Below are 27,370 nucleotides of genomic sequence, written 5' to 3' on the forward strand. Positions count from 1 at the left end.
TAATTAAAAAAAATCAAAGAGAAAGGTGTTATCAACACTCCCATTTTATAGATGAGTAAACTGAGGCACAGAGGCATTAATGAAGTTACTAGTAAGTGAAAGAGATGCTTTATGGTGAGTTTATTTATGGACACATAGTAAAATATGCAGAAACGGCACTGTCTCTAGATTGTTGGTGAAAAAAACTCAATGTCAACTCTATCTATTAGAAAAAAAAACAAAATTAAGCAAAGTCCGTCTTGTTTCACCTGCTTGCCTGCATTTAATTAAAAAGAAAAACTACACGGAAGGTGTTATCAACATTCCCAATTTATAGATGAGGAAACTGAGGCAAAGGGGCATTAAGGATTTAACTAGTAAGTGGAAGAGATGTTATTTGGTGAACGTATTTATGGACATTTAGTAAAATTTTCACAAAAGGTCACTGGCTATCTAGATTGTTGGCAAAAAACTCAATTTCAATTCTATCTTTAAAAAAATACCTAAGTTACCTATTATGTTACTTATTAAGTTACTCTTATGTTACTTAGATCTACTATGCAATATCTTTGGTGTTTTACGTGATTAACTCCATCTAATTAAAACCAAAATCTACGAGGAATGTGTTATCAACATTCCCATTTTATAGATGAGGAACCTGAGGCACAGAGGGATTAAAAAGTTAATAAGTGAAAGAGATTCTTTTTGGTCAGCGATTTTTATGTATACTAAGTAAAGTTTGTGGAAAGGTCAAAGTCTGTCTAGATTGTCAGGAAAAAAACTCAATTTCCAATCTATTAAAAAAAAAAAACTAGAATTAAGTATACTACTGAGATCTACAAATCAATCTCCTGGGCGTTTGCCATGCTCTGCTTAATTTACTTTAAAAAATCTACAAGGAAGGTGTTATCAACACTCCCATTTTATACATGAGGACACTGAAGCACAGAGGTATTAATGAAGTTACTAGTAAGTGAAAGAGATGCTTTTTGGTGAGCATATTTATCTATAGTTAGTAAACTTTTTGGGAAAAGACTATCCATACTGTTGGGGAAAAATACTCGTTTTCAATTCCATCTATTAAAAACGTAAACAAAATTAAGTATGTTACTTAGATCTACTAAGCAATGTCCTGGGTGTTTTACATGCTCTGCTTCATTTAACTAAAAATAAAATCTACAAGGAAGGTGTTAGCAACATTCTCATTTTACAGATGGGGAAACAGGCTAGAGGCATTAATGAAGTTATTAGTGAGTGAAACAGATACGTTTTGGTGAAGTATTTATTGACACTTTGCAAAATTCAGGAGAGTGGGCTTTGACTAGATTGTGAGGCAATAAACCTAGATTTCAATTCTATTAAAAAACAAAATTAAGTATGTTACTTAGATCTACTAAGCAATGTCCTGGGTATTTTACACGCTCTTCTTCAATTTAATCAAAAATAAAATCTACGAGGAATAAGTTATCAACATTCCCATTTTATAGATGAGAAAACTGAGGTCCAGAGGCATCAGTGAAATTACTAGTGAGTGAAAGCAGAGAAGGCAATGGCACCCCACTCCAGTACTCTTGCCTGGAAAATCCCATGGACAGAGGACCTTGGAAGGCTGCAGTCCATGGGGTCGCCAAGAGTCGGAACACGACTGAGCGACTTCACTTTCATTTTTCACTTTCATGCACTGGAGAAACAAATGGCAACCCACTCCAGTGTTCTTGCCTGGAGAATCCCAGGGATGGGGGAGCCTGGTGGGCTGCCATCTATGGGGTCGCATAGAGTTGGACATGACTGAAGCGACTTAGCAGCAGCAGTGAGTGAAAGAAATCCTTTTTTTTTGAGAGCATATTTATCTACACCCAGGAAACTTTGTGGAAGGTGCACTGTCTATCTAGAATGTTGCAGGGGAAAAATCAATTTCAGTTATCTCTATTAAAAAGAAAAAACAAAACTAAGTATGTTACTTAGACTACTAAACAATGTCCTCGGTGTCTTACAGGGTCTGCTTCATTTAATTGAAAACAAAATCTACGAGGAAATTGTTATCAATATTCCCATTTATACTTCAGGAAACTCAGGCATTAATGAAGTTGCTAGTAAGTGAAAGAGATGCTTTTGCTAACCGTATTTATCTATACTTAATAACCTTTGTGGTAAAGGGCATCGTCTATCTAGAATGTTTTGGGGGAAAAAACTTGATTTCAATTCTATTAAAAAAAAACACAAAATTAAGTATGTTACTTACCTCTACTAAGCATGTCCTCAGTGTTTTACATGCTCTGCTTCATTTAATTCCAAATAAAATGTACAAGGAAGGTGTTATCAACATTCCCATTTTATAGATGAGGAAACTGAGACAGAGAGACACTAATGGCATTACTAGTTAGGGAAATACATGCTTCTGAGTGAGTGTATTTATCTATTTAGTAAACTTTGGGGGAAAGGGCATTGTCTGGCTAGACTGTTGGGGAAAAAAACCAATTTCAATTCTCTCTATTAAAAAAAAATTAAATATGTTGCTTAGATCTTCTAAGCAATGTCTTGGTTGTTTTACACGTTCTTCTTCATTTAATCAAAAAATCTACGAGTAAGGTGTTATCAACATTCCCATTTTATATATGAGGAAACTGAGGCACAGAGGCATTAGGAAAGATATTAGTAAGTGAAAGATGATGTATTGGTGAGCATATTTATCTATACTTAATAAGCTTTGTTGGTAAGGGCACTATCTATTAGATTTTGGGGGAAAAACTCAATTTCAACTCTATTTAAAAAATTAAGTATGTTACTTAACTCTACTAAGCATGTCCTAGGTATTTTACATGCTCTGTTTCATTTAATTAAAAATAAAAATCAGTCAGGTAAAATAAAATCTACAAGGCTGTGGAGAAAAAAATAAAGATTTTAACCCTCTTAAAAAAAAAAAACAATATTATGTATGTTAGTTAGATCTCCTAAGCAATGGTGGCTGTTTTACATGTTAGGCTTCATTTAATTAAAAAGAAAATCTATGAGGAAGGTGTTGTCAATATTCCCATTTTATAGATGAGGAAACTGAGGCACAGAGACTTAATGAAGTCACTAGTAAATGAAAGTTTTTTTGGTTAGCATATTTATCAACAGTAAACTTTTGGGGAAAGGGCATTGTCTATCCAGATTATTGGGGGAGGGGACTTGATTTCAATTCTATCTATTAAAAAAAACTTAAGTATGTTACTTAGATCTACTAAGTGATTTTCCTGGGTGTTTTACATGCTCTGCTTCATTTAATTAAATTGAAACTCCACAAGGAAAGTGTTATCAATGTGCCCATTTTATAGATGAGGAAACTGAGGTGCAGAGGCATTAATGAATTTACAAGTAAGTGAAAAAGATGTTTTTTTTGTGAGAGTATTTATCTATACCTAGGAAACTTGTGGGAAAGGGGTTTGTCTATCTAGATTGTTGGGGCAAAAAAAACTCGATTTCAATATTATTTTAAAAAATAAGTATGTTACTTAGCTCTACTAAGAAATGTCCTCGGTGTTTTACATGCTCTGCTTCATTTAATTAAAAAGAAAATCTACAAGAATGGTGTTATCAACATTCCCATTTTATAGATGAGGAAAGTGAGATACAGAGGCACTAATGAAGTTAACTAGTAATTGAAAGAGATGCTTTTTGGTGAGTGTATTTATCTATACCTAGTAAAGCTTGTGGGTGAGGGCATTGTCTAGCTAGATTGTTGGAGGAAAAAAACTCCATTTCAATTCTATTAAAAAACAAAACTTTAGTTTCTGAATTTTCCAAAATCAAAATTTGTCTTACTCTATTTCTTCCCTCTATTTTAAAGTATTTGCACTTTTTTGTCACATAGGCAAAATAAGCACACTCTACTCCTCTCATTCTGTTGCTTTCAGCATGTTATTCCTCCACCATAATCACAGCCCTAGAGAGGTTAATTTGGACTATAATAAAGGGGGTAGAAGAAAGCCCTGAACTCACTGTTACTCAATTTTTGTGCAGAGAGCAAGTGAAGTAGGCACTCTGCCCTCTTGAATAGTTCCATTCTTAAAGTTTTGATCACAGAATTGGGCTCAATATTCTCTCTCTCCTAATTCTGTGTTAATAATCATTCTGGTCAACTTTGCTGACAAAGGACTGTCTAGTCAAAGCTATGGTTTTCCCAGTAGTCATGTATGGAGTTGGACTATAAAGAAAGCTGAGCACCGAAGAATTGATGCTTTTGAACTGTGGTGTTGGAGAAGACTCCCTTGGACTGCAAGGAGATCCAATCAGTCCATCCTAAAGGAGATCAGTCCTGGGTGTTCATTGGAAGGACTGATGCTGAAGCTGAAACTCCAATACTTTGGCCACCTGATGCAAAGAGCTGACTCATGTGAAAAGACCCTGATGCTGGGAAAGATTGAGGACAGGAGGAGAAGGGGACGACAGAGGATGAGATGGTTGGATGGCATCACCGACTCGATGGACGTGGGTTTGGGTGGACTCCGGTAGTTGGTGATGGACAGGGAGGCCTGGCGTGCTGCGGTTCATGGGGTTGCAAAGAGTCGGACACGACTGAGTGACTGAACTGAACTGAACTGAGACATCTCCCAGCTGTTGTCTTGTCAATCTGCCCCTCAATGCCTGTAACATTTGTAAATTTCTTATTTTTAACACATTCAAGGCACCTAGCAGGTATGAATACTTATAGAGCAATAATTAGAACTTTTCCTTCTTAAATTGGGATGGGTCAATCCTTATCCCAGTACCCAAGAAGAGTAGTTCTGAAGAATGTGCTAACCATTGGACAATTGCACTCATCTCCCACACAGTAAGGTCATGCTTAAAATCTTGCATGCTAAGTTTCAGCATTATGTGAACCAAGAACTTCCAGATGTCCAAGCTGGATCTAGAAAAGGAAGAGGAACCAGAGATCAAATTGCCAACATTTGCTGGATCATAGAGAAAGCTAGGGGATTTCAGATAAACATCTACCTCTGTTTCATCAACTACGCTAAAGCCTTTGACTGTGTGGACCATAATAAACTGTGGAAAGCTCTTAAAGACATGGGAATACCATCTTAATACCAGACCATCTTACCTGTCTCCTGAGAAAACCGGATGAGGGCCGAGAAGCAACAGTTAGAACATGTATGGAACTAGTTCAAGACTGAGAAAGGAGTAACATGTATGGAACTAGTTCAAGACTGAGAAAGGAGTATGACAGGGCTGTCTGCTGTCACCCTGTTTAATCTATACATGAGAAATGCCAGGCTGGAGGAGTTATAAGCTGGAATCAAGATAGGCAGGAGAAACATCTACAACCTCAAGTATGTGGATCATATCACTCTAAAGGCAGCAAGCAAAGAGGAACTAAAGAGGTGACGGAGAAGAGTGAAAGAGCCGGCTTAAAACTACATATTAAAAGATCATGGCATCCAGCCCCATTTCTTCATGGCAAATAAAGGGAGAAAAGGTGGAAGTAGTGACAGATTTCCTCTTCATGGGCTCCAAAATCACTGTGGATGGTGACTGCAGCCATGAAATCAGAAGACGTTTGCTTCTTGGCAGGAAAGTGATGACAAACCTAGAGAGTGTGTTGAGAAGCAGAGACATTATTCTGCCGACAAAGGTCCCTATAGTCAAGGCTATGGTTTTCCCAGTGGTCACATACAGTTGTGAGAGCTGGATTGTAAAGAAGGCAGAACGCCGAAGAATTGATGCCTTTGAACTGTGGTGCTGAAGAAGACTCCTGAGAGTCCCCTAGACAGCAAGGGGATCAAATCAGTCAATCTTAAGGGAAATGAACCCTGAATACTCATTGGAAGGACTGATGCTGAAGCTGAAACTCCAGTATTTTGGTCATCTGATGTGAACAGCTGACTCACTGGAGAAGTCCCTGATGCTGGGAAAGACTGAGGACAGAATGACAAGAGGGAGTCAGAGGTTGAGATGGCTAGATGGCATTACTGATGCAATGGACATGAACTTGGGCAAACTTACGGAGATGGTGAGGGACAGGCAGGCCTAGAGGGCTGCAGTCCATGCAGTCACAGAGTCAGACATGACTGGGCAACTGAACAACTTCTTAAACTATTTTCCCACTCCAATACTCACTTTCATTAGAGGAAAATTGATCTCACTCTTCCTTCATTCCTCAAGGTTAAGACTGAGATCACTTCACAAAAAAAGTGGTCTCAATCTTAGCTTCATCTGCTGTTACACACATCACTTTTCTCTTTTCCAATTTAAATTCTTTCATTTCAACCCTTTCCAACTCCCTACAAAGAATTTCCACTTACACATCCCATTATCATCTCAGACTGATCATTCAGCACACAATGGTTGAGCTCTTACTAAGCACTATGCATTGCAAATTCTGTGATGAATAAAACCGGGCTCCTCCTTTCCAGGAATTCAGTCTGCTGCTGCTGCTGCTGCTGCTGCTGCTGCTACTGCTGCTAAGTCGCTTCAGTCGTGTCCGACTCCGTGCGCCATCCCTGGGGATTCTCCAGGCAAGAACACTGAATTCAGTCTAGTGGAGAATAAAAACTTGCTCACAAATGACAAAGTAAATAAACACTATAAATCGATCTGGGACCCTTGGCCATGTCTGCTGCCAGACCAGAGCTTTGGTGGAGGGGTCAGGGGCCCACATGAAAGCGCCCAAGGATGAGTGAGAATTAAGGGAGAAAACGGGGGAATAAGGAGCTGTCAAGGACAGAAGCAAAAGATGGACATGGGTGCAAGGAAGGTAGAAATGCTTAACTGAGACCGTTCAGAAGCGGGACGAGAGATGAAGCGGACTCTGAAGGCAGGTGGGCTCCTCAGAGCGAAGGTGCGGCCGTATCACTCACCTCCTCCTGGTCCTTGTCCTAGAGATCGTCCCGGCTCGTTGCTCCGGCAGCCGCGATCCTGGCTGCCACGCTTGGCGGACTAGGAGGCAGAAGCGGAGGAGGGTCCGCCCCGAGGAGCCGAAGGCCGCTCTCGCGGACGACACCGCGAGCCAGGGTCGCAGGGCTGGTTTTGGGGGCCTCGGCTGAGGACACCCAGCTGACGACCGAGGCCATTCCGGTCCCCAGGCCGAGAGCAGGCGAGAGCGCCGGCTCCGCGGGGTCGGGGCTCTTCCAGGAATTGCGAGGCGTTCCACTCCAGGCTGCGCGAGCCAGACACCAGAGCCATTGTTGCCACGAAAGAGGGCACACTCAAGAGCCGGGGAAGATCTCTGGCCTTTTTGGCTCCCAGAACCCGCCGCTGCACAAGCCCTCCAACGCCGAGGAAACCGCGGAAACCTTCCGGGTACGTTGGCAAAACCCTTCCCCAGGCCTATGTGGCGTCCAGCTGAAGTGAAACGACGTGTACATCCGTATAAAAAAGCCGCCGCTGCAACCGGTTCCGCGCGTCCTTCTGGTTCCTCAGGAGGCTCGCCAGGTCTAAGTTGGATCAGTGACCGTGTCTTCCTCAGCCTGGTCCTTGAAATGACTGAAAGGAAGGATGACACACCACAAGGTACATTGCAGAGTGGCCGTATCACCAACACAGCCAGTTCTGCTTGTGTTTCAGGTGCTTTCTATGCCTGTGTGTTACGTTATACTCTATACTATTGGGTGCTTACTGTTTCTCCTGTGTGTGTGTGTGTGTGTGTGTGTGTGTGTGTGTACATATACATAGTATATGCAGGTGCGTGCTAAGTCGCTCAGTCGTGTCCGACTCTTTGTGACCCTATGGACTGTAGCCTGCCAGGCTCCTGTGTCCATAGGGTTCTCCAGGCAAGAATACTGGAGTGGGTTGCCTTTCCTTTCTCCAGGAGATCTTCCTGACCCAGGGACGCAAACTGGGTCTCTTATGTCTCCTGAATTGGCAAGTGGGTTCTTTACCACTAGTGCCACCTGGGAAGCCCAATATATGCACAGATGTGTGTATATGTGTACATACAGAATATATAGGAATGGCCCAAATCGAGTTATATTATTTTGTTGAGTCTATCTTGATTTAAAATAAAAATCTAAGTGGGAAGAAAAGAAAAGGCACAAAGTAGTCAAAGTATTTCCTATGCAACTGACTGTGTGTTTATTTTAGTGCTGTCAGATTTAGCAGGAAAAAATATATAGTAGGCTTGATTACATTTGAAGTTCACTAAACAATGAATAATGTTTTAGTATAAGTATGTCCTGGGCTTTCCAGGTGGTTTTAGTGGTAAAGAACTTGCCTATGGATGCAGAGACTTGGATTCTATCCCTGAGTCAGGAAGATCCCCTGGAGGAGGGCACAGCAACCCACCCCACTATTTTTGCTTGGAGAATCCCATGGACAGCAGAGCCTGGCGAGCTACAGTCCACAGGGTAGCAAAGAGTGGGACCTGACTGAAGTGACTTAGCACACAGGCATAAGTATGTCCCATACAATAGTAATGCACTATCAACTAACTATTTTATAGTAAAGATAAGGAAATGGCCACTATTATACCTCCTCTCCCACCACCTCTAAAGTTTATTCCTGATATTCTAAGGTTTTTCAATTGCTGTTAGAGACACTGGGTTGGAAAGCAGCCCCTGATATCTGGAAGTCGGCTAGCACTCAGGCCAGTTACTTCTGTTGTACGTAAACTTTCAGTACACCAGTCTAGATGACTGATAACGTGAGACAAACGAAACCACTTCATTATTTTTTCTAAGCAGTTCAGTTCAGTTCAGTCACTCAGTCGTGTCCGACTCTTTGCGACCCCATGAATCGCAGCACACCAGGCCTCCCTGTCTATCACCAACTCCCGGGGTTCACTCAGACTCACATCCATCGAGTCGGTGATGCCATCCAGCCATCTCATCCTCTGTCATCCCCTTCTCCTCCTGCCCCCAATCCCTCCCAGCATCAGAGTCTTTTCCAATGAGTCAACTCTTCTCATGAGGTGGCCAGAGTACTGGAGTTTCAGCTTTAGCATCATTCCTTCCAAAGAACACCCAGGGCTGATCTCCTTCAGAATGGACTGGTTGGATCTCCTTGCAGTCCAAGGGACTCTCAAGAGTCTTCGCCAACACCATAGTTCAAAAGCATCAATTCTTTGGCGCTCAGCTTTCTTTGCAGTCCAACGCTCACATCCATATATGACCACTGGAAAAACAATAGCCTTGACTAGTCGAACCTTTGTTGGCAAAGTAATGTCTCTGCTTTTCAATATGCTATCTAGGTTGGTCATAACTTTCTTTCCAACAAGTAAGCGTCTTTTAATTTCATGGCTGCAAGCACCATCTACAGTGATTTTGGAGCCCCAAAAAATAAAGTCTGACACTGTTTCCACTGTTTCCCCATCTATTTCCCATGAAGTGATGGGACCAGATGCCATGATCTTCGTTTTCTGAATGTTGAGCTTTAAGCCAACTTTTTCACTCTCCACTTTCACTTTCATCAAGAGCCTTTTTAGTTCCTCTTCACTTTCTGCCATAAGGGTGGTGTCATCTGCATATTTGAGGTTATTGATATTTCTACTGGCAATCTTGATTCCAGCTTGTGTTTCTTCCAGTCCAGCATTTCTCATGATGTACTCTGCGTAGAAGTTAAATAAGCAGGGTGACAATACACAGCCTTGATGTACTCCTTTTCCTATCTGGAACCAGTCTGTTGTTCCATGTCCAGTTCTAACTGTTGCTTCCTGACCTGCATATAGGTTTCTCAAGAGGCAGGTCAGGTGTTCTGATATTCCCATCTCTTTCAGAATTTTCCACAGTTTATTGTGACCCACACAGTCAAAGGCTTTGGCATAGTCAATAAAGCAGAAATAGATGTTTTTCTGGAACTCTCTTGCTTTTTCTAAAGTGAAGTCGCTCAGTCGTGTCTGACTCTTTGCGACCCCATGGACTGTAGCCCATCAGGCTCCTCCATCCATGGGATTTTTCAGGCAAGGGTGCTGGAGTGGATTGCCATTTCCTTCTCCAGGGGATCTTCCCTACCCAGGAATCGAACCCGGGCCTCCCACATTGCAGGCAGACACTTTACCGTCTGAGCCACCAGGGAAGCAGAGACCAGAAAAAAAGGTTGCTCTACCACCCACAAAACACCAAACACCCCCTCTCTTCACCAACATGGGTGACTGCTTCTTTATCCATTACAGCTTTATCCTTGCCCTAGTCTGTCCTCCCTACAGATGAGATCACTGAGATGCCCGATGCCCTAAATCATCCAAATATTATAGTAGGTTCTTACTAACATTCTCTTACTGAAACACCTCTACAGTTTCCTATAGTGTTCATTCTTCCTCCCTGCAAAGAAAAATAAACCCAACTTGTCAGCTGTGAGTATATTCCTGGTGGTCTTTGTTTGAAGGGAATTGACATGTTCCACTGCCTAGAATGCTTCCCCAGATATTTGCATGATTTTTTCCCTTAGTTCATTCTATTCTTTGTTCATGCATCATCTTTTCAGGGAGGTCGTCCCTGAAAAGATTTACAGTACTACCCTCATCATTCTCTCTCCTTTTATGCTGGTCATTTTTCTTCATAGCACTCATTGCTATCTGATATTATATTATATATTTAGATAATATGTTTATTGCATGTCTCTCCCATTAGAATCTAAGTTTCCTGAAGACTAGGACTTCACCTTCTTTTTTTTTTTTTTTAATGTGGCCATGCCACATGGCATGCAGAATCTTAGTTCTCCAACCAGGGATCAAACCCATGTCCCCTGCCTTGGGAGGGTGGAATCTTAACCTCTGGACTGCCAGGGAAATCCCACTAGGATTTCATCTTGACGATGATTGTATCTACAGTGTGTAGAGCATTTCCTGGCACAGAGTAGGTACTAAGTGATATGAATTTAATGAACACATGAATGGATTTTTATTGTGTCAGGGTGTATATAATACTAATAGTTTCTTCTATCACATATTCATAATCAACCTTGTTGTTTGGTCTTAGTCCTCCATTTAAGTAGATTGGCTCATTACAAAGTGTCCATTCTTAATTCTTTATTTTGACTCATTTCTTATCAGATTTGATTTCATATTGCCGAGTAGTTTTTCACAAAGGATGCCTGGGTAGTGCATTCTTTCAACTTTTTTCATATTTGAAATAGGCTACCTGTGGCTTTTGGGGGAGTAGATTGTATTACTGTCAGCAATGTCCACTTCCTCTTTCCCTGTAGGAGGGTTATATATCCCTATGCAATTGCCTTTGTAAGGTTTTAAGAAGAAAAAGAGAATCAGCAGTTATCAAGCAAGTCACTTAAAGACAGAATTGTTGGGATAAAGCAGAAAAGGGGAGAGTGATGAAAAAGCAAACATATTTAGCACTTATAAGGTTCTAGACACTCATTCACTTAATAATTCAAGTAACCATATCAGTCTACCATCTATTGGGTCAAGGCAGGCCTCACAAATGGAAATCATAAGCAGTTTGACACTATCCATAGTTAATCCTCAAAACAACTCTATGGGAAAGTATTATTATCTTTATTTTACAGATGAAGAATCAGGCTCAGGGTCACATAGTGAAGTGGAAGTACCAGAATCCCAATGCTTTCACTGCTGCCCAAGTCTTTGTTTTTTCCATGATGCCTTACTGTGGTTTCTTCTTATACTCATGCAGTGACCTTTCTAAATTTGTGTAGCTAAGTACAACTCAGGGGAAGGGCTATAGGACTGAATAAATATCATTTTTTCCTCTTTTATCATCATCAATTAATACATATTAAGCACCCACAAGGTTCTTGGTGTTTTAACATAGGAGAGGACAGTTGCTGGCTTCATGGAATTCATAATCAAGTTCAAAAAAGGCAAAGACAAACAAACACGGGCACGCAGTTTTAAAACCTGATTCCATTATCAGCCAATCAAAAATCTTTCTAGACTGTGAAACAATTGATACCTCCAAATCCATTTGATAAAGGTTCTTGTCTTTGAAAACTACACCAAATAAAAAAAAATTTTTAAAAAAGCTACTAGGTTATTTGAAGTAAGGTTATGCCTGGAGATAAAAAGAAAGTGAAAGGTGAAATAACTTGTTGAGAAACAGAAAATTAGTGACTTCCCAAATATCTTGTCTCCAAAGCAACTGTTTAGGCCACTCAAATTTCTTGGTCTGACCTGCTTTTCCTATCAAAAAAGTCCTTTCCAGATTATTATTGTTGTTTAGTTGTTAAGTTGTGTCTGACTCTTTTGGGACCCTATGGACTATGGCCTGCCAGGCTCCTCTGTCCAGGTATTTCTCAAGCGAGAATACTGCAGTGGGCTGCCATTTGTTTCTCCAGGGGATCTTCCCAACCCAGGGATCGAACTCACCTTTCAGGATTATTAGATCCCCTTTAATTATAGGTGACTTTTTTTTTTACAATTCTTTTTTAAAAATGATTTTATTTATCTATTTATTTATGGCTGTGCTGGGTCTTCGTTGCTGCATGGACTTCCTCTAGTTGCATCATGACACATTGCAGTGGCTCCTCTTGTTGCCAAGCACAGGCTCTAGGGTGCTCCGCCTTCAGTAGTTGTGTCTCCTGGGTTCTAGAACACAGACTCAGTAGTTGTGGCACATGGACCCAGTTGCTCTGTGGCACGTATGATTTTTCTGGGTCAGGGATCAAACCCGTGTCTCCTACAGGGATAGGTGGATCCTTTACCACTGAGTCACCAGGGAAGGCCTTAAATTCTTTTTTTAATTGAAGGGTAGTTGATTTTGGGCTTCCCTGGAGGCTCAGAGATATAAAGAATCCACCTGCAATGCAGGAGACACGGGTTCAGTCCCTGGGTGGAGACGATCCCCTGGAGAAGGGAATGGCAACCCACTCCAGTATTCTTGCCTGGAGAATCCCATGGATGGAGGAGCTTGGCAGGCTACAGTTCATGGGGTTGCAAAAGAGTCAGACACAACTTACCGACTAAACAACAATCGTTGATTTACAATATTGTGTTAGTTTCAGGTGTACAGCAAAGTGTTCAGTTATATATATTAATTTTTTCAGATTATTTTCCATTATAAGTTATTATAAGATATTGAATATTGTTCCTAGTGTTATACAGTAAATCTTTGTTGTGTATCTTTTATATATAATAGTTTATATCCATTAATCCCATACTTCCATCTTGTCCCTCCCTTTCTCCCTCTCCCCTTTGGTAACCATGAGTTTGTTTTCTGTGTCTATGATTCTGTTTCTGTTTTGTATACAGATTAATCTGTATTATTTTTTAGATTCCATATATAAATGACATCATATAGCATTTGTCTTTCTCTTTCTGACTTACTTCACTAAGCAAAATACTCTGTAGGTCCATCCATGTTGCTACAAATGGCAATATTGCATTCTTTTTTATGGCTGAGTAATAATATTCCATTGTATATATGTACCACATCTCTTTAAGTCAATCGTCTGTTGATGAACACTTGGATTGTTTCCATGTCTTGGCTTTTGTAAATAGTGCTGCTATGAACATTAAAGTGTATGTATCTTTCTGAATTAAGGTTTTTTTCCCAGATATATACCTAGGAGTGGAATTGCTGTATCATATAGTAATTCTATTTTTAGTTGTTTTTACTTTTATTTTTGCTAGGGTATAATTGTGCTTTAATGCTTCTGTGTAATGTTATGATCCAATAGTTCTCAGGTTTACATATTATTTATACAATGATTTTCTGGTCACAAATGATAGCATAGGGGTTGTTTTTTTTAATCTACTTTTTAATTGAAGGATAGTTGCTTTATAGAATGTTGTTGTTCAGGAACCTCCATACTGTTTTTCATAGTGGCTGCATCAACTTACGTTCCCAGCAACAGTGTGAGTATTCCCTTTTCTCCACACCCTCTCCAACATTTATTATATGTAGACTTTTTGATGATATCTATTCTGACTGGTTTTGATTTGTATTTCTCTAATTATTAGTGAATAATTTTTATGTGCCTGTTGGCCATCTGTATGTGTCTATTTAGGTGTTCTGCCCAGTTTTTGATTGAATTGTTTGGATATTGAGTTGTATGAGCTGTTTTTGTATTTTGGATATTGAATTGTTTCGATATTGAGTTGTATGAGCTGTTTTTGTATTTTGGATACTAACCCTTTGTCAGTTGCATCCTTTGAAAACATTTTCTCCTATTCCATAGGTCATCTTTTCGTTTTGTTGATGGTTTCTTTTGCTGTGCAGAAGCTTTTAAGTTTGATTAGGTCCCTTTTGTTTCTTTTCGCTTTTCTTTCTTTCGCCTTGGGAGGCTGAGCTAATAAAATATTGCAATGATTTATGTCAAAGAATGTTTTCCCTATGTTCCTTTCTAGGATTTTTATGGTGTCATGTCTTACATTTAAGTTTTTAAACCAGTTTGAGTTGATTTTTGTATATGGTGTGAGGGAGTATTCTAATTTCATTGATTTACATGTAGCAAGCTTTCCCAGCACCACTTGTTGAAGAGACTGTCTTTTCTCCATTGTATATTGTATATGACTTTTATGTCATAGATTAATTGACCGTAGGTGTGTGGGTTATAGGCAGTTTCTTAATTTTAGCTTAGTTTTTGCTGAGTTAGGGAGTGAGCCACGTGGACAGAAGGGAAGAGGCAGTTTTCTACATTTTGAAGTAACAGGCCTTCATCATACCTCAGCTGGGGTTCCACATTTTGAAAGCCCTTTCAGGAAGGGGACAAAAGCTAGGCAATTTGGTTGGAGGTCTTGGTGCTGTTGGTGCTGATGTAAAAGAAATTGTATTGCATCTTACAGTTTACTGAGATGTAACCAACACCTATTTGATAGCAAGAGTGGCAGTTACTATGATCTATATTTCAAAGAAATATCTTGTTTTAGTTTTTGTCAACTAAGCTACTGAAAGATAAGTAGATCCTAAACTTTCAAGATGTACTTTGTCCTATTTCGTAAATTTTTTTTTGCTACTAAGTTTTGTGAGAGGATGACTCAGAAAAATGGTCATTAATGTTCTAAGTAATTAAGTGCTCAGTTGCCAGGAAAACACTACCATCTGTCTTACCTTCTTTTACAACAGCACATTTCTATTTTCCATGAAATATGTTTATGTTAATAATGCAGTGATTCCCACATAAGTTTTTTTTTTACCACAATACAAAACTTTGGAGAAACACCTAGGGAATTTCGTATGGATTTCTTATCTCCATGTGAAAATACAGCTGTATTACACTACTTTGATATTTTACTATGTGACTTGACTTTATTGAGGACAATGTAGAATAGATTAGAGGTCGATAGATGATGACATCCTTGTCTGCTTTTATGTTGAAGAAAATTAAATATAGTTAGTAGATCTGTTTTTATTCTGGAATATCCTGATGGACATTTTCTCCAGGATTTTTGTAGGAAAGACGTGGAAGGATTCCAACTGAATGGTAAGTAAGTGCCAATTCAAGTTTTTGGAAACTGATGCAATATTATCCTGTATATATATATATTTTTTTTAAAGAAAATGAACATAGTGAATGGCTCTAATTGTTGAAGAAAATGCTACTATTTTGGTTCCTTAGTTGAATATGATCAATAACCAGCCTGAAGGGAAATATTTGGCTCTTCAACCACCCATCCTGTCACTTCATTCATCATGGTACTCAGTCAGAAGTGGATTACCAGAGGAGTTTTTCAAATTACAAATCACTCATGTATTCATTCACTTAACAATTATTGAACACCTACTATGTGTGGACAGTAAAGCCCTCTGTGCAGGAAATGCTATGTAAATAAAAGTAATAAACACACACAATGCAAGTGTTACTATTTATCTTTCAAGATGCAGCTCTAATTCAGTTTGCTAGTTCCTTCTCTGTGTTCTGTATTTTGTCGATGTTTGTATACCTATCTACTGAGCTCTTTGAAAAGGTAGAGACCTTGGCTTATTCATTTTGTATTCCACACAGTCTAACATAAGATTTGGTGCAGATCAAACAGGTGGTCAGAAAAGAATAGTTGCAATGAAGGAATTAACAATATTGCATCATTCAGTATTCAGCTGAGAAGATAGTACTTACCCAAAAACTTATTTCTTCACAGTAGGTGTTAGAATGTGCTTGTTATCCTTCAACTTGAATTATAAATCATGACTTGACTCATTATGTTTGATTATATTCATTCTGATTATATGTCAAGGTGGTTTCAGTTTAGTCGCTCAGTCGTGTCCGACTCTTTGCGACCCTATGAACTGCAGCACGCCAGGCCTCCCTGTCCATCACCAACTCCCAGAGTTTACTCAAACTCGTGTCCATCAAGACAGTGATGCCATCCAACCATTTCATCCTCTCTCATCGGGTTCTCCTCCTGCCTTCAATCTTTCCCAGCATCAGAGTCTTTTCCAATGAATCAGTTGTTCGCATCGGTGGCCAAAATATTGGAGCTTCAGCTTCAGCATCAGTCCTTCCAGTGAATATTCAGGACTGATTTCCTTTAGGATTGGTTTATCATCTAACAACAAGCTATTAAATAAGGTAGTCTCGAACTTTCAAAAGAAATGAAACCTTATTAGTCTCTCGAAGTTTTTACGCCCTAGAAGCTTACACGGAACGTAGAGGAAAGGGACGAGTATCCCTCGCATCCCAACCGTTATTGCCGCGTTACCCCATCTTTCCCTTTCCTTTTCCTTTTTCCCACCCTTTCGCCCTCCGGAAGGGGCCGAGCGCTCCCGGCGCTTCCCAGTCTTCCTCCGCCCCTTGCGGAAGGAGCCGAAGGCGGAGCGGGGCCCCGAAGTGGGACGGCCTAGCGCTCGGGCCTCTCCGGAAAGAGCCGAACCGCGCTCGGAAGAGGAGGGCTCCTTCGTCTTCGGCGTCTCGCCCCCGCGCGGTGCCCTCTGTCGGCGGCGTGAGGCAGCTGTGGCAGCGGTGGCGGCGGGAGGCGGTAGCCGCGTCGACGTTGACCAAGACTGGAGCGACGTTTAAAGAAGGAGCCGAATCGCCGCAGAGTCCGGCTTCTGACTGTTGGAGGATTCCCACCCTTCCGCGCGGGCCGACGACGAGAAGCGGCGGCGCCGGGAAGCAGGTGAGGAACCGGCTGCGACCCGTGAGGGGGCGAGGGAGCGCGCCGGCTTCCTCCGTCTCTGGGCCGCGCCTGCCTTCGCTTTCTCCTCACTTGAACCAGGAAGCGGCGGAGTCGGAGGCTCCGCTCCTCCGGCCCTTTTCTTTGTGTGGGCTCGGGAGCGAAGGAGGGGACGAACCGGGAGGGCCAAGGCGCGGTCTCCTCCGCCGTCAGGGGCCGTCAGGGCCCGGGGTAGGCCCGGAGCTTGGGGAGCCCACCGCGGAGAACCACTCGGCGTTTTCCACGGCCCTCCCCTGCCTTTTTGCGCCAGTTCCCCCTCCTCACCCCGACTTTGATTTAGAGCTTTTCGGCCAGGCCCATCCTCCCCTTCCCAGGGCATAACAATGCCGCCTGCTTGGCCACATCCCCTCCCAACACCCCACCCTCCGCTTCGCCACCTTCTACTTTCCCTGGCCGGCCGCCTCGCCCGACTACCCCCGCCCTGACCGTGCTGGCCGGCCTTCCTTCTGTATTTGCAAGAAACTGCTTTTCCACGTGAATCCGGGTTGAAAACCTCGGTTGCAGCCGGCCGGGTGTGAATGGGGAAGAGGGGGTGGACAGAGGGAGATGGGGTTCAGCTGCCGCGTGTAGGTTGTTTCACTCTTGCGGGTGGCGTCTCTCTTTTCCAACGTCACCTGCCCTCGGTCAAGGATTTGTCTCACGGGCGTGCAGAATGGCTTTTCCACGGTCAGGTCGCGGATCTGGGGTTGGGATGGGTTCAGACCGATTTGTGCTGATCCTGGGTCCAACTGGACGGGAAAGACAAAATGAAACAACAAAATGAAACCAAGTCCTGGTGTCACCTGGACGCATACATTGAAATCCTTGCCCCGTTGGGAAAACCCATTTGCAAAGGACAAAAGTAGTGGGACCGTATTCAGAAAACCTGTCTATCCACTGAAAAGTGACTTGTGTCGAAATGCCCGTATTTCGGAAGCGCTGGTAGCTGGCTCACTGTCCAAAGGTCACCCTTTCTGATGAATGCTTTTATGGTAACCTGAAATTCCCTGGTACTGTTAACAAGCAATGCCTTATAACATGATGTTTTAAATCCTTGATTTCTAGACTTTTCTCCTTTTTTTTTTGTCTTTAAGCTATAATTTTGAAAAAATTAGAAGATATTTGAGACGCCCTGCCTTCCACATGTGTATAACTTAAGCACTGTGACAGTTGTACTATTTTGGTAACTCTAAAGGGAAAGAATATATACTAGCAATAGAAGTGTCTCTTTACCAAAAAGTACTTACCAACTAATTTTAAATTATATATACATGTATCATTTTATGTATTTAAATTTTTACTAGAAATCTCTTCTGTGAAGTGCTGAAAATTGTTTAGAGGGTGGTACACAGCAATACTATTTGTTGACATTCCTTCTCCTTTTCTAGAGTGATGTCTGGTCTGAAGTTTTCACTAAATCATTCTGTGTGAAGAAAATTCTCATATCAGTGCTCATAATTCTTTCCCAACAAAATGAAATGTTTTGTGTTTTCACCCATTTGAGCTTTAAGAAATGGTAAACTTTTCCCTTGTTTTGTTTTTCACAATAGCATTTGTTGACTTCATTTGACATTCTAACATTCCATCTCTGGAGATTGTGGGGAGTAGACAGGTGAGGGGAAGAAGAAAAGAGGAGAGGGTAAAAAGGTGTTTCATAGTTTATCTAGATGAAGCATCCCTGTTAAAATAAGAACATAAAAACTTCAGAGGTAATAGTCACCAGTGCTTATGAATGCTGGTTCAGTCTGTGGCTACAGGGAGTAGCTGTTGAATATGTTGTTAAAGATAAGTTAAACGTTTAGGAAGACTACCTATTTTGGACTTAGTATTGCACACATCAAGCTTTTCTGACACATCATTCATTTACAGGTAAAATAACTTTTTATGTGTTCACAATGAAGATTTTTCTTACAGTGTTCAGACAGTTAAAAATTAACTCTAAACTCTTGAGGAGAAAATCCAAAATTGGAACAAAAAAATTAACTTTAGTCTTTAAAAACTGCTTAGTGGTGATGCATGTATCTAAGATTCAAAGGAAGAGATTAGTGTTCAAATCTGTAGATCAATTTAAAACTTGCTTGTCTCTTCTCAGGAGGAAGTCATGAGATTTAACGTGGTCCAAATAACAGTTATATATAAAAGTCTGTAAGAACAGTTTATATAAAAACCAAAAGGTACACCAAACTTCCATTAAAATGCTAATAAACTATTCAATGAAGCTGTAGCTAAAATTCTAAATAATGAAGTACTTGTGTTTTTCTTTCCTAATGCATGCATCTCCCCTTCTCCTTTCTCTTATAGGCATGGAGAGTAGAAAACTGATTTCTGCTACAGACATTCAATACTCTGGCAGTCTGCTGAACTCCTTGAATGAGCAACGTGGCCATGGACTCTTCTGTGATGTTACTGTTATTGTGGAAGACCGAAAATTCCGAGCCCATAGGAACATTCTTTCAGCTTCAAGTACTTACTTTCATCAACTCTTCTCAGTTGCTGGGCAAGTTGTTGAACTGAGCTTTATAAGAGCAGAGATCTTTGCAGAAATTCTCAATTATATCTATAGTTCTAAAATTGTTCGTGTTAGATCAGATTTACTTGATGAGTTAATTAAATCAGGGCAGTTATTAGGAGTTAAGTTTATAGCAGAGCTTGGTGTCCCGTTGTCACAGGTTAAAAGCATCTCAGGTACAGCTCAGGATGGTAATGCAGAAAACTCACCTCCTGAAATACAAAAATCAAAAGATGAATCCCAAGAAAATGGGGCCACTATAATGCCAATTATAACAGAATCTTTTTCCTTGTCTGCTGAAGATTATGAGACAAAAAAGATCATTGTTACTGATTCAGATGATGACGACGATGATGTCATTTTCTGCTCTGAGATTCTGCCTGCAAAGGAGACTTTGCCGAGTACCAACACAGTGGCAGAGGTCCAGCCTAATCCAGGCTCTGTTGCTATTTCAGATGATGCACCTTGTGTGAGCAATAGCTCTCCCCCTTTAACAAACATCACACCTACTCAGAAACTTCCTACTTCTGTGAATCAGGCAACTCTGAGCCAGACACAGGGAAGTGAAAAATTGTTGGTGTCTTCGGCCCCAACACATCTGACTCCAAACATCATTTTGTTAAATCAGACACCACTTACTACACCACCAAATGTCAGTTCTTCACTTCCAAATCATATGTCTCCTTCAATCAATTTACTTGTACAGAATCAACAGCCACCAAACAGTGCTGTTTTACCAGGAAACAAGGCCAATGAAGAGGAGGAGGAGGAAATTATAGATGATGATGATGACACTATTAGCTCCAGTCCAGATTCCGCTGTCAGTAATACGTCTTTGGTCCCACAGGCTGAGATCCCCCCAAATACCACTTTTGATGGATCACTGATACAGAAGATGCAGATTCCTACACTTCTGCAAGAGCCAGTTTCCAATTCTTTAAAAATTTCAGATATAATTACGAGAAACACTAATGATCCAGGTTTAGGATCCAAACATCTAATGGAGGGTCAGAAGATTATTACTTTAGATACAGCTACTGAAATTGAAGGCTTGTCAACGGGTTGCAAGGTTTATGCAAATATTGGTGAAGATACTTATGATATAGTTATCCCTGTCAAAGATGACCCTGACGAAGGGGAGGCCAGACTTGGGAACGAGATACCAAAAACACCTAGCAGTGAGACAGCAAATAAACGTATGAAAGTTAAACATGATGATCACTATGAGTTAATAGTAGATGGAAGGGTCTATTATATCTGTATTGTATGCAAAAGGTCATATGTCTGCCTGACAAGCTTGCGGAGACATTTTAACATTCATTCTTGGGAGAAGAAGTATCCTTGCCGTTACTGTGAGAAGGTCTTTCCTCTTGCAGAATATCGCACAAAGCATGAAATTCATCACACAGGAGAGCGAAGGTATCAGTGTTTGGCCTGTGGCAAGTCATTCATCAACTATCAGTTTATGTCTTCACACATAAAGTCTGTTCATAGTCAAGATCCTTCTGGAGACTCGAAGCTTTATCGTTTACATCCATGCAGGTCTTTACAGATCAGACAATATGCATACCTCTCTGATAGGTCAGGCACTATGCCTGTAATGAAGGATGACGGTATTGGATATAAGGTTGATGCTGGGAAAGAACCTCCAGTAGGGACCACATCTGCTCCTCAGAACAAGCCCATGACCTGGGAAGATATTTTTATTCAGCAGGAAAATGATTCCATTTTTAAACAGAATGTAACAGATGGCAGTACTGAGTTTGAATTTATAATACCAGAATCTTATTGAACTCCTTTGAAATATCAGAAAGTTTTGGTTTGGATTTAAGGGTCAGGGCTTTCAGAAGACCTGTAAAACAAAGGTGAAAACAAGTTCATTTGATCTGCCATGTCATCTGAAGGTAGTCTAGTTGGATTATTTGTTCATAATTTTTAGAAGCAAATTATTCTGAAAGTTTGAATAGAGGTTGAGAACTTTCCCCTCCCCCAAGTATCTGTTTATATAGTTAGCTTTCAGCACATTTAAAAGAGGCAAAAAAAAAAAAAAAAGCTTGGAGAGATAGTTTCCTGAATAGAATTTGAATCAGTTTGAATGTTCTTTGAAAATAACTGGAGTTATTAGCATACCCTAGTATATCTTGCAACTTTCCCCTTCCGTGTTAGCACTTTACTGCTGAATTCTCAATTTTCTTATTATTGAGACTATAAATGTGTGTTGTGTCTTGTATATGGCATAAAGAGTAAATGAGAACTTCTAAAGTTGTCCTGGAAATTTTCAGAGTAAGTCTCTGCTTGGTTGTGTATTTTGCTAACCCAAATGGATAGCAGCCTCCTGCCTCCCACCCCTCATGAAAATAGCTGTGCAGACAAGTTTCTCACTTGAAGAATGAACGAGTTTTAGCTAATTAGAATTAAACTTCACTTTTATCACCATAGTCTCGAAAAGACTTTGGTGCCTGGACCACTGTATATATATACCTTTGCAGTGTGGTTTCTATGGGCAAAAAAGAAATCTTTGTAATGCAGACAGGAAGAGATTAAAAGTTTTATCATATTTGCTTTAAATTCTGTGCTCTTATATGATAGAGACAGAGAATGGAAGTGAATGGAGATTTCCTTTTTGCTCATTATGGTTAAAAAATATTCCCATGAAATTTTTCAAATTTTGAATCTGAACACCACCAAACTAATCTTTATGTATGCATCTTTATAAATGACAAATTCCATAAATGAGACTCTTACATATTTTGGGTGGGAGGCCACTGGCATGTATTTTTAAATGTTCATATTACTTAGAATCTCTAATAGGAAGTTTTTATTTGACATAGCTGAATCAGATATCTAGTATTTTCCTTTCAGCAAGACCTTTTAGGTTTTTACTCCTAAAATAAGTTCCATTCCATCTGCAAATTGCTGCAGTATTATAGCAATCAGAAGCTATACAAGGAAGTTAAATAGGCTTGTTGATTCCCACTTATCTTGAGAACAATGAATACCACCTTTCTCCCTTTTAAAAAATGACACATGTTTAAACACTTAGAAAATAAAGTCAAAACTTATTGAAGTGCCAGTACTAAAAGGGAAGCAGGTTGGAACAAATATATAGCCTAGCGTTTATAACAGATTGACTTGTTGAACTTCTGTAAATTTTTGCAAAGGAAGAAAATATGATTAGATACTGAAAAAGATTGTTGTGCATAGTTATTAGTCCTTTGTAACCTTGCTTAAGTATTTCTTAATTCAACATAGATATTTTCTTTCTCCTTAATGATGTATTTTTGAAAATAGTCTATTTCTTGACTTTGAACTTAAAGCTTTAATCAATTTCTCATGTATACATCATCCTTCTGACAGTAAGCTAGACTTGAAGATAATGATTTCAGTATTTCTTAAGATGGTAACTGAGGGTATCAGGCATCAGTGTTTGCAGTAATACAAGGAGAAAGAAAAATAATACAGTCCGTTGCTTACCAAGGGTTAGAATGATGTGCATCTTTTATGTTTTCTGTTCTGTGACTTGAGACTTTAAGACCATTTTGTAAACTAATCCTTGGAAAAGTTTTAAATTACCATACAGCTTAAAAGTCTGATCTCTGGAATTGCAATATCTGTTTCCTTTGTGTATATGTATTGATAACATTACTCTTTGACTATAGGGTACACTCTGAAATGTTTTCAGTGGAAATTTGTTTGTTTCATTTATGCTGTTTCACCAGTTAGACATAATTCAACAAGTGTGAATGATACTTCAGTCCTTTCAGACTTAACTGCTAACTTCCTGGATGGCTCAGATGGTAAAGAGTCCGCCTGCAGTGCAGAAGACCTGGGTTCTATCCCTGAGTCAGGAAGATCGTCTGGAAAGGGAATGGCTACCCACAAGTATTCTTGCCTGGGAAAGTCCATGGACAGAGGAGCCTGGCAGGCTACAGTCCATGGGGTTGCATAGAGTTAGTTAACGACTGAGCGACAAACACTTTCACTTTTTCAATAAAACTTGGTTTCTACACGGCCATTATGACAAACAAGGAATTCTATAATGGAAAACTATCCGTTCTGAATTATCTTGATACAATTATTTGCTGCTGCTGTGCTCTATCTAAGTTCTGAGTCTGAAATTTCAACTTTGCCTACTGAAGGTATCTTCTAGTTTTTTGGGAGGAGGAAAACTGGAAAATTCACTTTAAATTGTATTTTTGCCAGAAGACTCTTACTTGAACGTATGTCAGGGTCTTCAGTTTTTTTAGAAGTCTCTATATCCAAAGTTCAGAATCCATGTGGAATACTCTCTGGGAATTAAAACCCTTCACTCCCAGTGTTTATGGGGTTGGAAATGTGTAGCAAGATGCTGTTCAAAACCTGTCATGGTGTTTTCCTATTTTATACTTAGTTTTCTGGCAGTTGAACTCTTTTTTTCATTCAGGTTGGCTTCAGATTTGCTCCTATACTAAATTACCTTTAAATATTCTGGATAGGAACTGTTTGAAATAGCAGTTTGTTCAAAGAGATGACAGAAAATGAAAGTGCTCAAACTAAGCAAAGATTTTTATATGCCATAGCAATCTTGAGAGATTCACTTTAAAATATATTTTATTATTTTGCTGGTAATGATCCCCCACATACAACCACTATGAGGAATCGATGCTGCATTTTTCCCATTGTACCAAAAAGATAAAGGTAAAAATGGTAAAAGTTTTTTGTATTGTCAAGGCGTGCATACTCTATAAAGAATTAAATACTAATTCAACAGCACTGGCTTTCTCACTTCTGTCAATCGTATGAAACTTGTTCATTTCCACCCAGTGCTGTAGTGTTCATACTTGTACAGTCTTCCCTGTCATGACTTTAAGTTCTACTTTTCATTAACCGTTACCTGATATTAGTTCGTAGAGCTTCTTATGGCAAAAATAAAATGTTTTAATTCTGATTTTTTAGTGTCTTTTTTTTTTACAAGATGATCTTTCATTAATTATATAGACTATTACATTCTGTTGTTTTTCAATTTTTATAGCAGGAGACTGGAACCATATTTCTGATGACAGTATGATAGAATTTCCTGTTAGGTGTTATATGTTGGTTAATTGCATGCCCATTATATCTTGAACCATAGTAGTCAGAAGTGAGTCACCTGCTATCAGTTGCTTTGGAGCATTTGTGATACTTCTGTTGATTCCATGAAGACACATGTAAGTTGATAAGGAGGAGGATAGTTTTATTAATTTGAAACATCACAAAAGCAGTCTGGGTTTCCAACATGGCAGTGATACAGATTTTAAGCAACATCCAGTTTACACAGGTTCTGGATTAATATTTTAATTTTTCATGCCCAGTTCAATACTTTAAAGCAGAATTAGGAATAAAGCGGTAAATATTACAAAATGCAGTCGTACATTTTGGAAATACAAATTCCTTCATTACAGCAAATGTTTTTGCAAAAGAGTAAAGCAGCAAATATTAACTTTTCTAAGGTAACATGCAGTTGTTATAATTCAATGTAATAAAAAAAGAAGCTGCTAAAATTAAGTTACAAAATCTATACTGTTTCAAGTTATTTTGTAAAGTAAGAAAAATACATAGAAATGAGTCCTAGAATCTTAACACTTTAAGAAATGTGATAAATGTAGGATATACTGTGTAATGGTGCCTTTTAAAAAATTAAATACTCATACACGTTCATTAAAGCAAAATGTAAAGTGTAAACAGCAAGAAATTTCATTGAATATCACAAGTTGACATTTGTATAGTAAGTCAATTGGTTATTAGTCCCTTTTTGAAATCCAATAGAATTTTAATATGCTCAGAACAGTAGAAAATAATAGTGTTATATAACGCAAAAAGATTATAATTGTTCAGATTTGAAATTCAGATGAGACATCACTGGTGATGTCAAAAGTTAAACTGAATGTTTTGCAAACATTTACTGTGAACAGTGAGTGCACTTGTTGTGCCGTGAGAATTCTTGATGGCTGGGTGTCTACAAGGTAGATGGGAGCACCAGCATTTGCCTGCTACCTCTAATCCATCAAGTTGGGAGGTAGCGAAATTGGCTGGAAATTTTTCCTGTATATGTTCTGTCTAAAATACAATAGCCCTGTATTTTTTTTTTACAAGTGTAGGATTATCAATCTTCCTTTAAATCAATTCTCAGGTTAACATAAGATCGCAATGAAAGTGTTCATTCTGAAGTGAAGGCATGGGTGCCAAAGTGTTAAATTCATCAGGTTGAGGTTTAAAGCTATGTGTAATTAAAAGAACTGTACAAATACCTACCACAATGTGCCAGATGGATTTTAAATCTACAATAACACTTAAGAGTTTGTCAAGTTGGCTACATTTGAGGTTTTGCAGACTTAAAGCGGCATTGTAACACTTCCATAATCTTGAACACTGTCACGATTGGTCTCAACAGAAAAAAGGACCAATTAGAGCAGTGGCATTAAAATACAGATGATTCTTTTGGGGTGGGGTGCAGGATACGTGCGGTTTGCTGGGGTTGAAGCACAATATTTGAAGATTAAATAGTCACAAAGATTAGTGACAGTTCAAGAAACTAATCTAGCATTTTTAAAACTCAGTTTTAACAGTAAGATTTCTATCTCCCACAGCAAATGCAACATGTAGTAAACCGCTGTTTTTCTAAGTTGCCTGATGTATAACTGGGATCTACTTAAAACATCTCACATGCTGCTCTATGTCAGTGCTTCTTGAACAATCAATCCTGTTCCCCACTACTCGAAGGAATATTGCACTTTTCCCTTTGGGAGGTACCAATCACAAAAGCTGAGCTGAATGATCACAACAGCCATTTTTACAATACAGAGTAGAAAGGAGTAAGGGATATGGCCAGCTTTTTTCAGCATCAGACACAAGCAAACAAAAAGCCAGAACTCTCTGCATTGGAACTACCGTGTAGAGCCCTATCTGGGAAATTTTCCTTAGGGACTGACTTTAGTGGGAGGGAAAGAGAGGGCCTCTAAGCCAGGCGCTTCAACTGAGGTGCTAGGGTGGCAATCTGCCAAGGGTGAGGACAACACTCCTTTTACACCAAGTGAAGCAGATGGCAACCACGCTTCTGTGGCCTATAGAGGTGGGGCCATAGGGTAATGCAGGCCCAGACCAGACACGTTTCTTGCTGAGATGGCTCCCCAGCCTCGTGCTATCCTGCTCAGAACTGCTGGGCTCAGCCTGGCCACCCCTCCTCTGCACTAATAACAAATAAACTTCTTTCCTATCTTTCCCTAGCCTGGCAGGCCACTGTCAAACTTTATGTATGAGTCACACTTTAAATTTTGTACCCTACACACTTCCACTAAAGCAGAAATACAAAAGCCACAATAATCTCAACAGCCAGCGGGCATTCCTCTTTAGGGGCTGTAAGGGGGTGGCTTCTCAAAAGGCGGATAGTAAGGTGGAGAGTAACGGGGTGGAGCACTCGAGGACCACATGTAGCTGGGCGAAGGCGAGGCAGACTGGGGCTCATCAGAAAGTCCAGAGGGAGGGGAGGATGGAAAGACACTGGAATGCTGTGCAATCAAAATAAAACATCAGTTTCCATCATGAGGTTGCAATTCCCCAACATTAGTCATTATTTAAAAATGAATATGGACCCAGTGTGTTCCGGTTTGGAACAACCAAGAGCCCCTAAACCTTGCAGGGTTATTGAGGGCCATGAAACGGAGCTGGTCCAACTTTCTCTCTCAGGCTGCAAAGCTCAGGCAGAAATGCCTTGGAATCCTCTTCCCCAGCCCTTTGGACCTCTCCGTCAGTCAGTCATCCTGTTGCTCCTATTTCTGTGTTATTTTGAGGGGGCTTCCCAGGTGGCTCAGTGGTAAAGAACCCGCCTGCCAATACAAGAGACATGGGTTCGATCCCTGGGTTTGGAAGATCTCCTGGAAAAGGAGATG

The 27,370-nt window shown here is 40.0% G+C and overlaps 3 protein-coding genes across 4 annotated transcripts in view; 1 reads left to right on the plus strand and 2 right to left on the minus strand.

The window, feature by feature from the left end:
* The window catches only part of LOC138930831 (uncharacterized), a 22,748-nt gene extending 12,286 nt beyond the window's left edge, over window positions 1-10,462 (minus strand). The window contains exons 1-2 of the mRNA XM_070291232.1: window positions 10,411-10,462; window positions 6,819-7,443 (exon numbers count right to left, since the gene is read on the minus strand). Coding sequence (XP_070147333.1) covers window positions 6,819-7,443; window positions 10,411-10,462 — 677 coding nt within the window. The remainder of the gene's footprint in view (window positions 1-6,818; window positions 7,444-10,410) is intronic.
* ZBTB33 (zinc finger and BTB domain containing 33) lies at window positions 7,381-24,393 on the plus strand. Of its 2 annotated transcripts, XM_070292050.1 has the most exons (3): window positions 7,381-7,470; window positions 16,556-16,921; window positions 19,259-24,393. In XM_070292050.1, the coding sequence occupies exon 3, from the start codon at window positions 19,261-19,263 to the stop codon at window positions 21,256-21,258; it is 1,998 nt and encodes a 665-aa protein (XP_070148151.1). In that variant the 5' UTR covers window positions 7,381-7,470; window positions 16,556-16,921; window positions 19,259-19,260; the 3' UTR covers window positions 21,259-24,393. The 2 variants fall into 2 exon arrangements, with proteins under 2 accessions (XP_070148151.1, XP_070148152.1); XM_070292051.1 differs by lacking the exon at window positions 7,381-7,470 and having other exon boundaries at window positions 16,544-16,921.
* Window positions 24,394-24,661: 268 nt separating this feature from the next.
* The window catches only part of TMEM255A (transmembrane protein 255A), a 48,286-nt gene continuing 45,577 nt past the window's right edge, over window positions 24,662-27,370 (minus strand). Inside the window, exon 9 of the mRNA XM_070292052.1 lies at window positions 24,662-26,989. Within this exon, the coding sequence (XP_070148153.1) occupies window positions 26,831-26,989 (159 nt within the window). The 3' untranslated portion in view covers window positions 24,662-26,830. The remainder of the gene's footprint in view (window positions 26,990-27,370) is intronic.

This window comes from Ovis canadensis, chromosome X (assembly GCF_042477335.2).
Source record: "Ovis canadensis isolate MfBH-ARS-UI-01 breed Bighorn chromosome X, ARS-UI_OviCan_v2, whole genome shotgun sequence".
Lineage (NCBI taxonomy): Eukaryota > Metazoa > Chordata > Mammalia > Artiodactyla > Bovidae > Ovis > Ovis canadensis.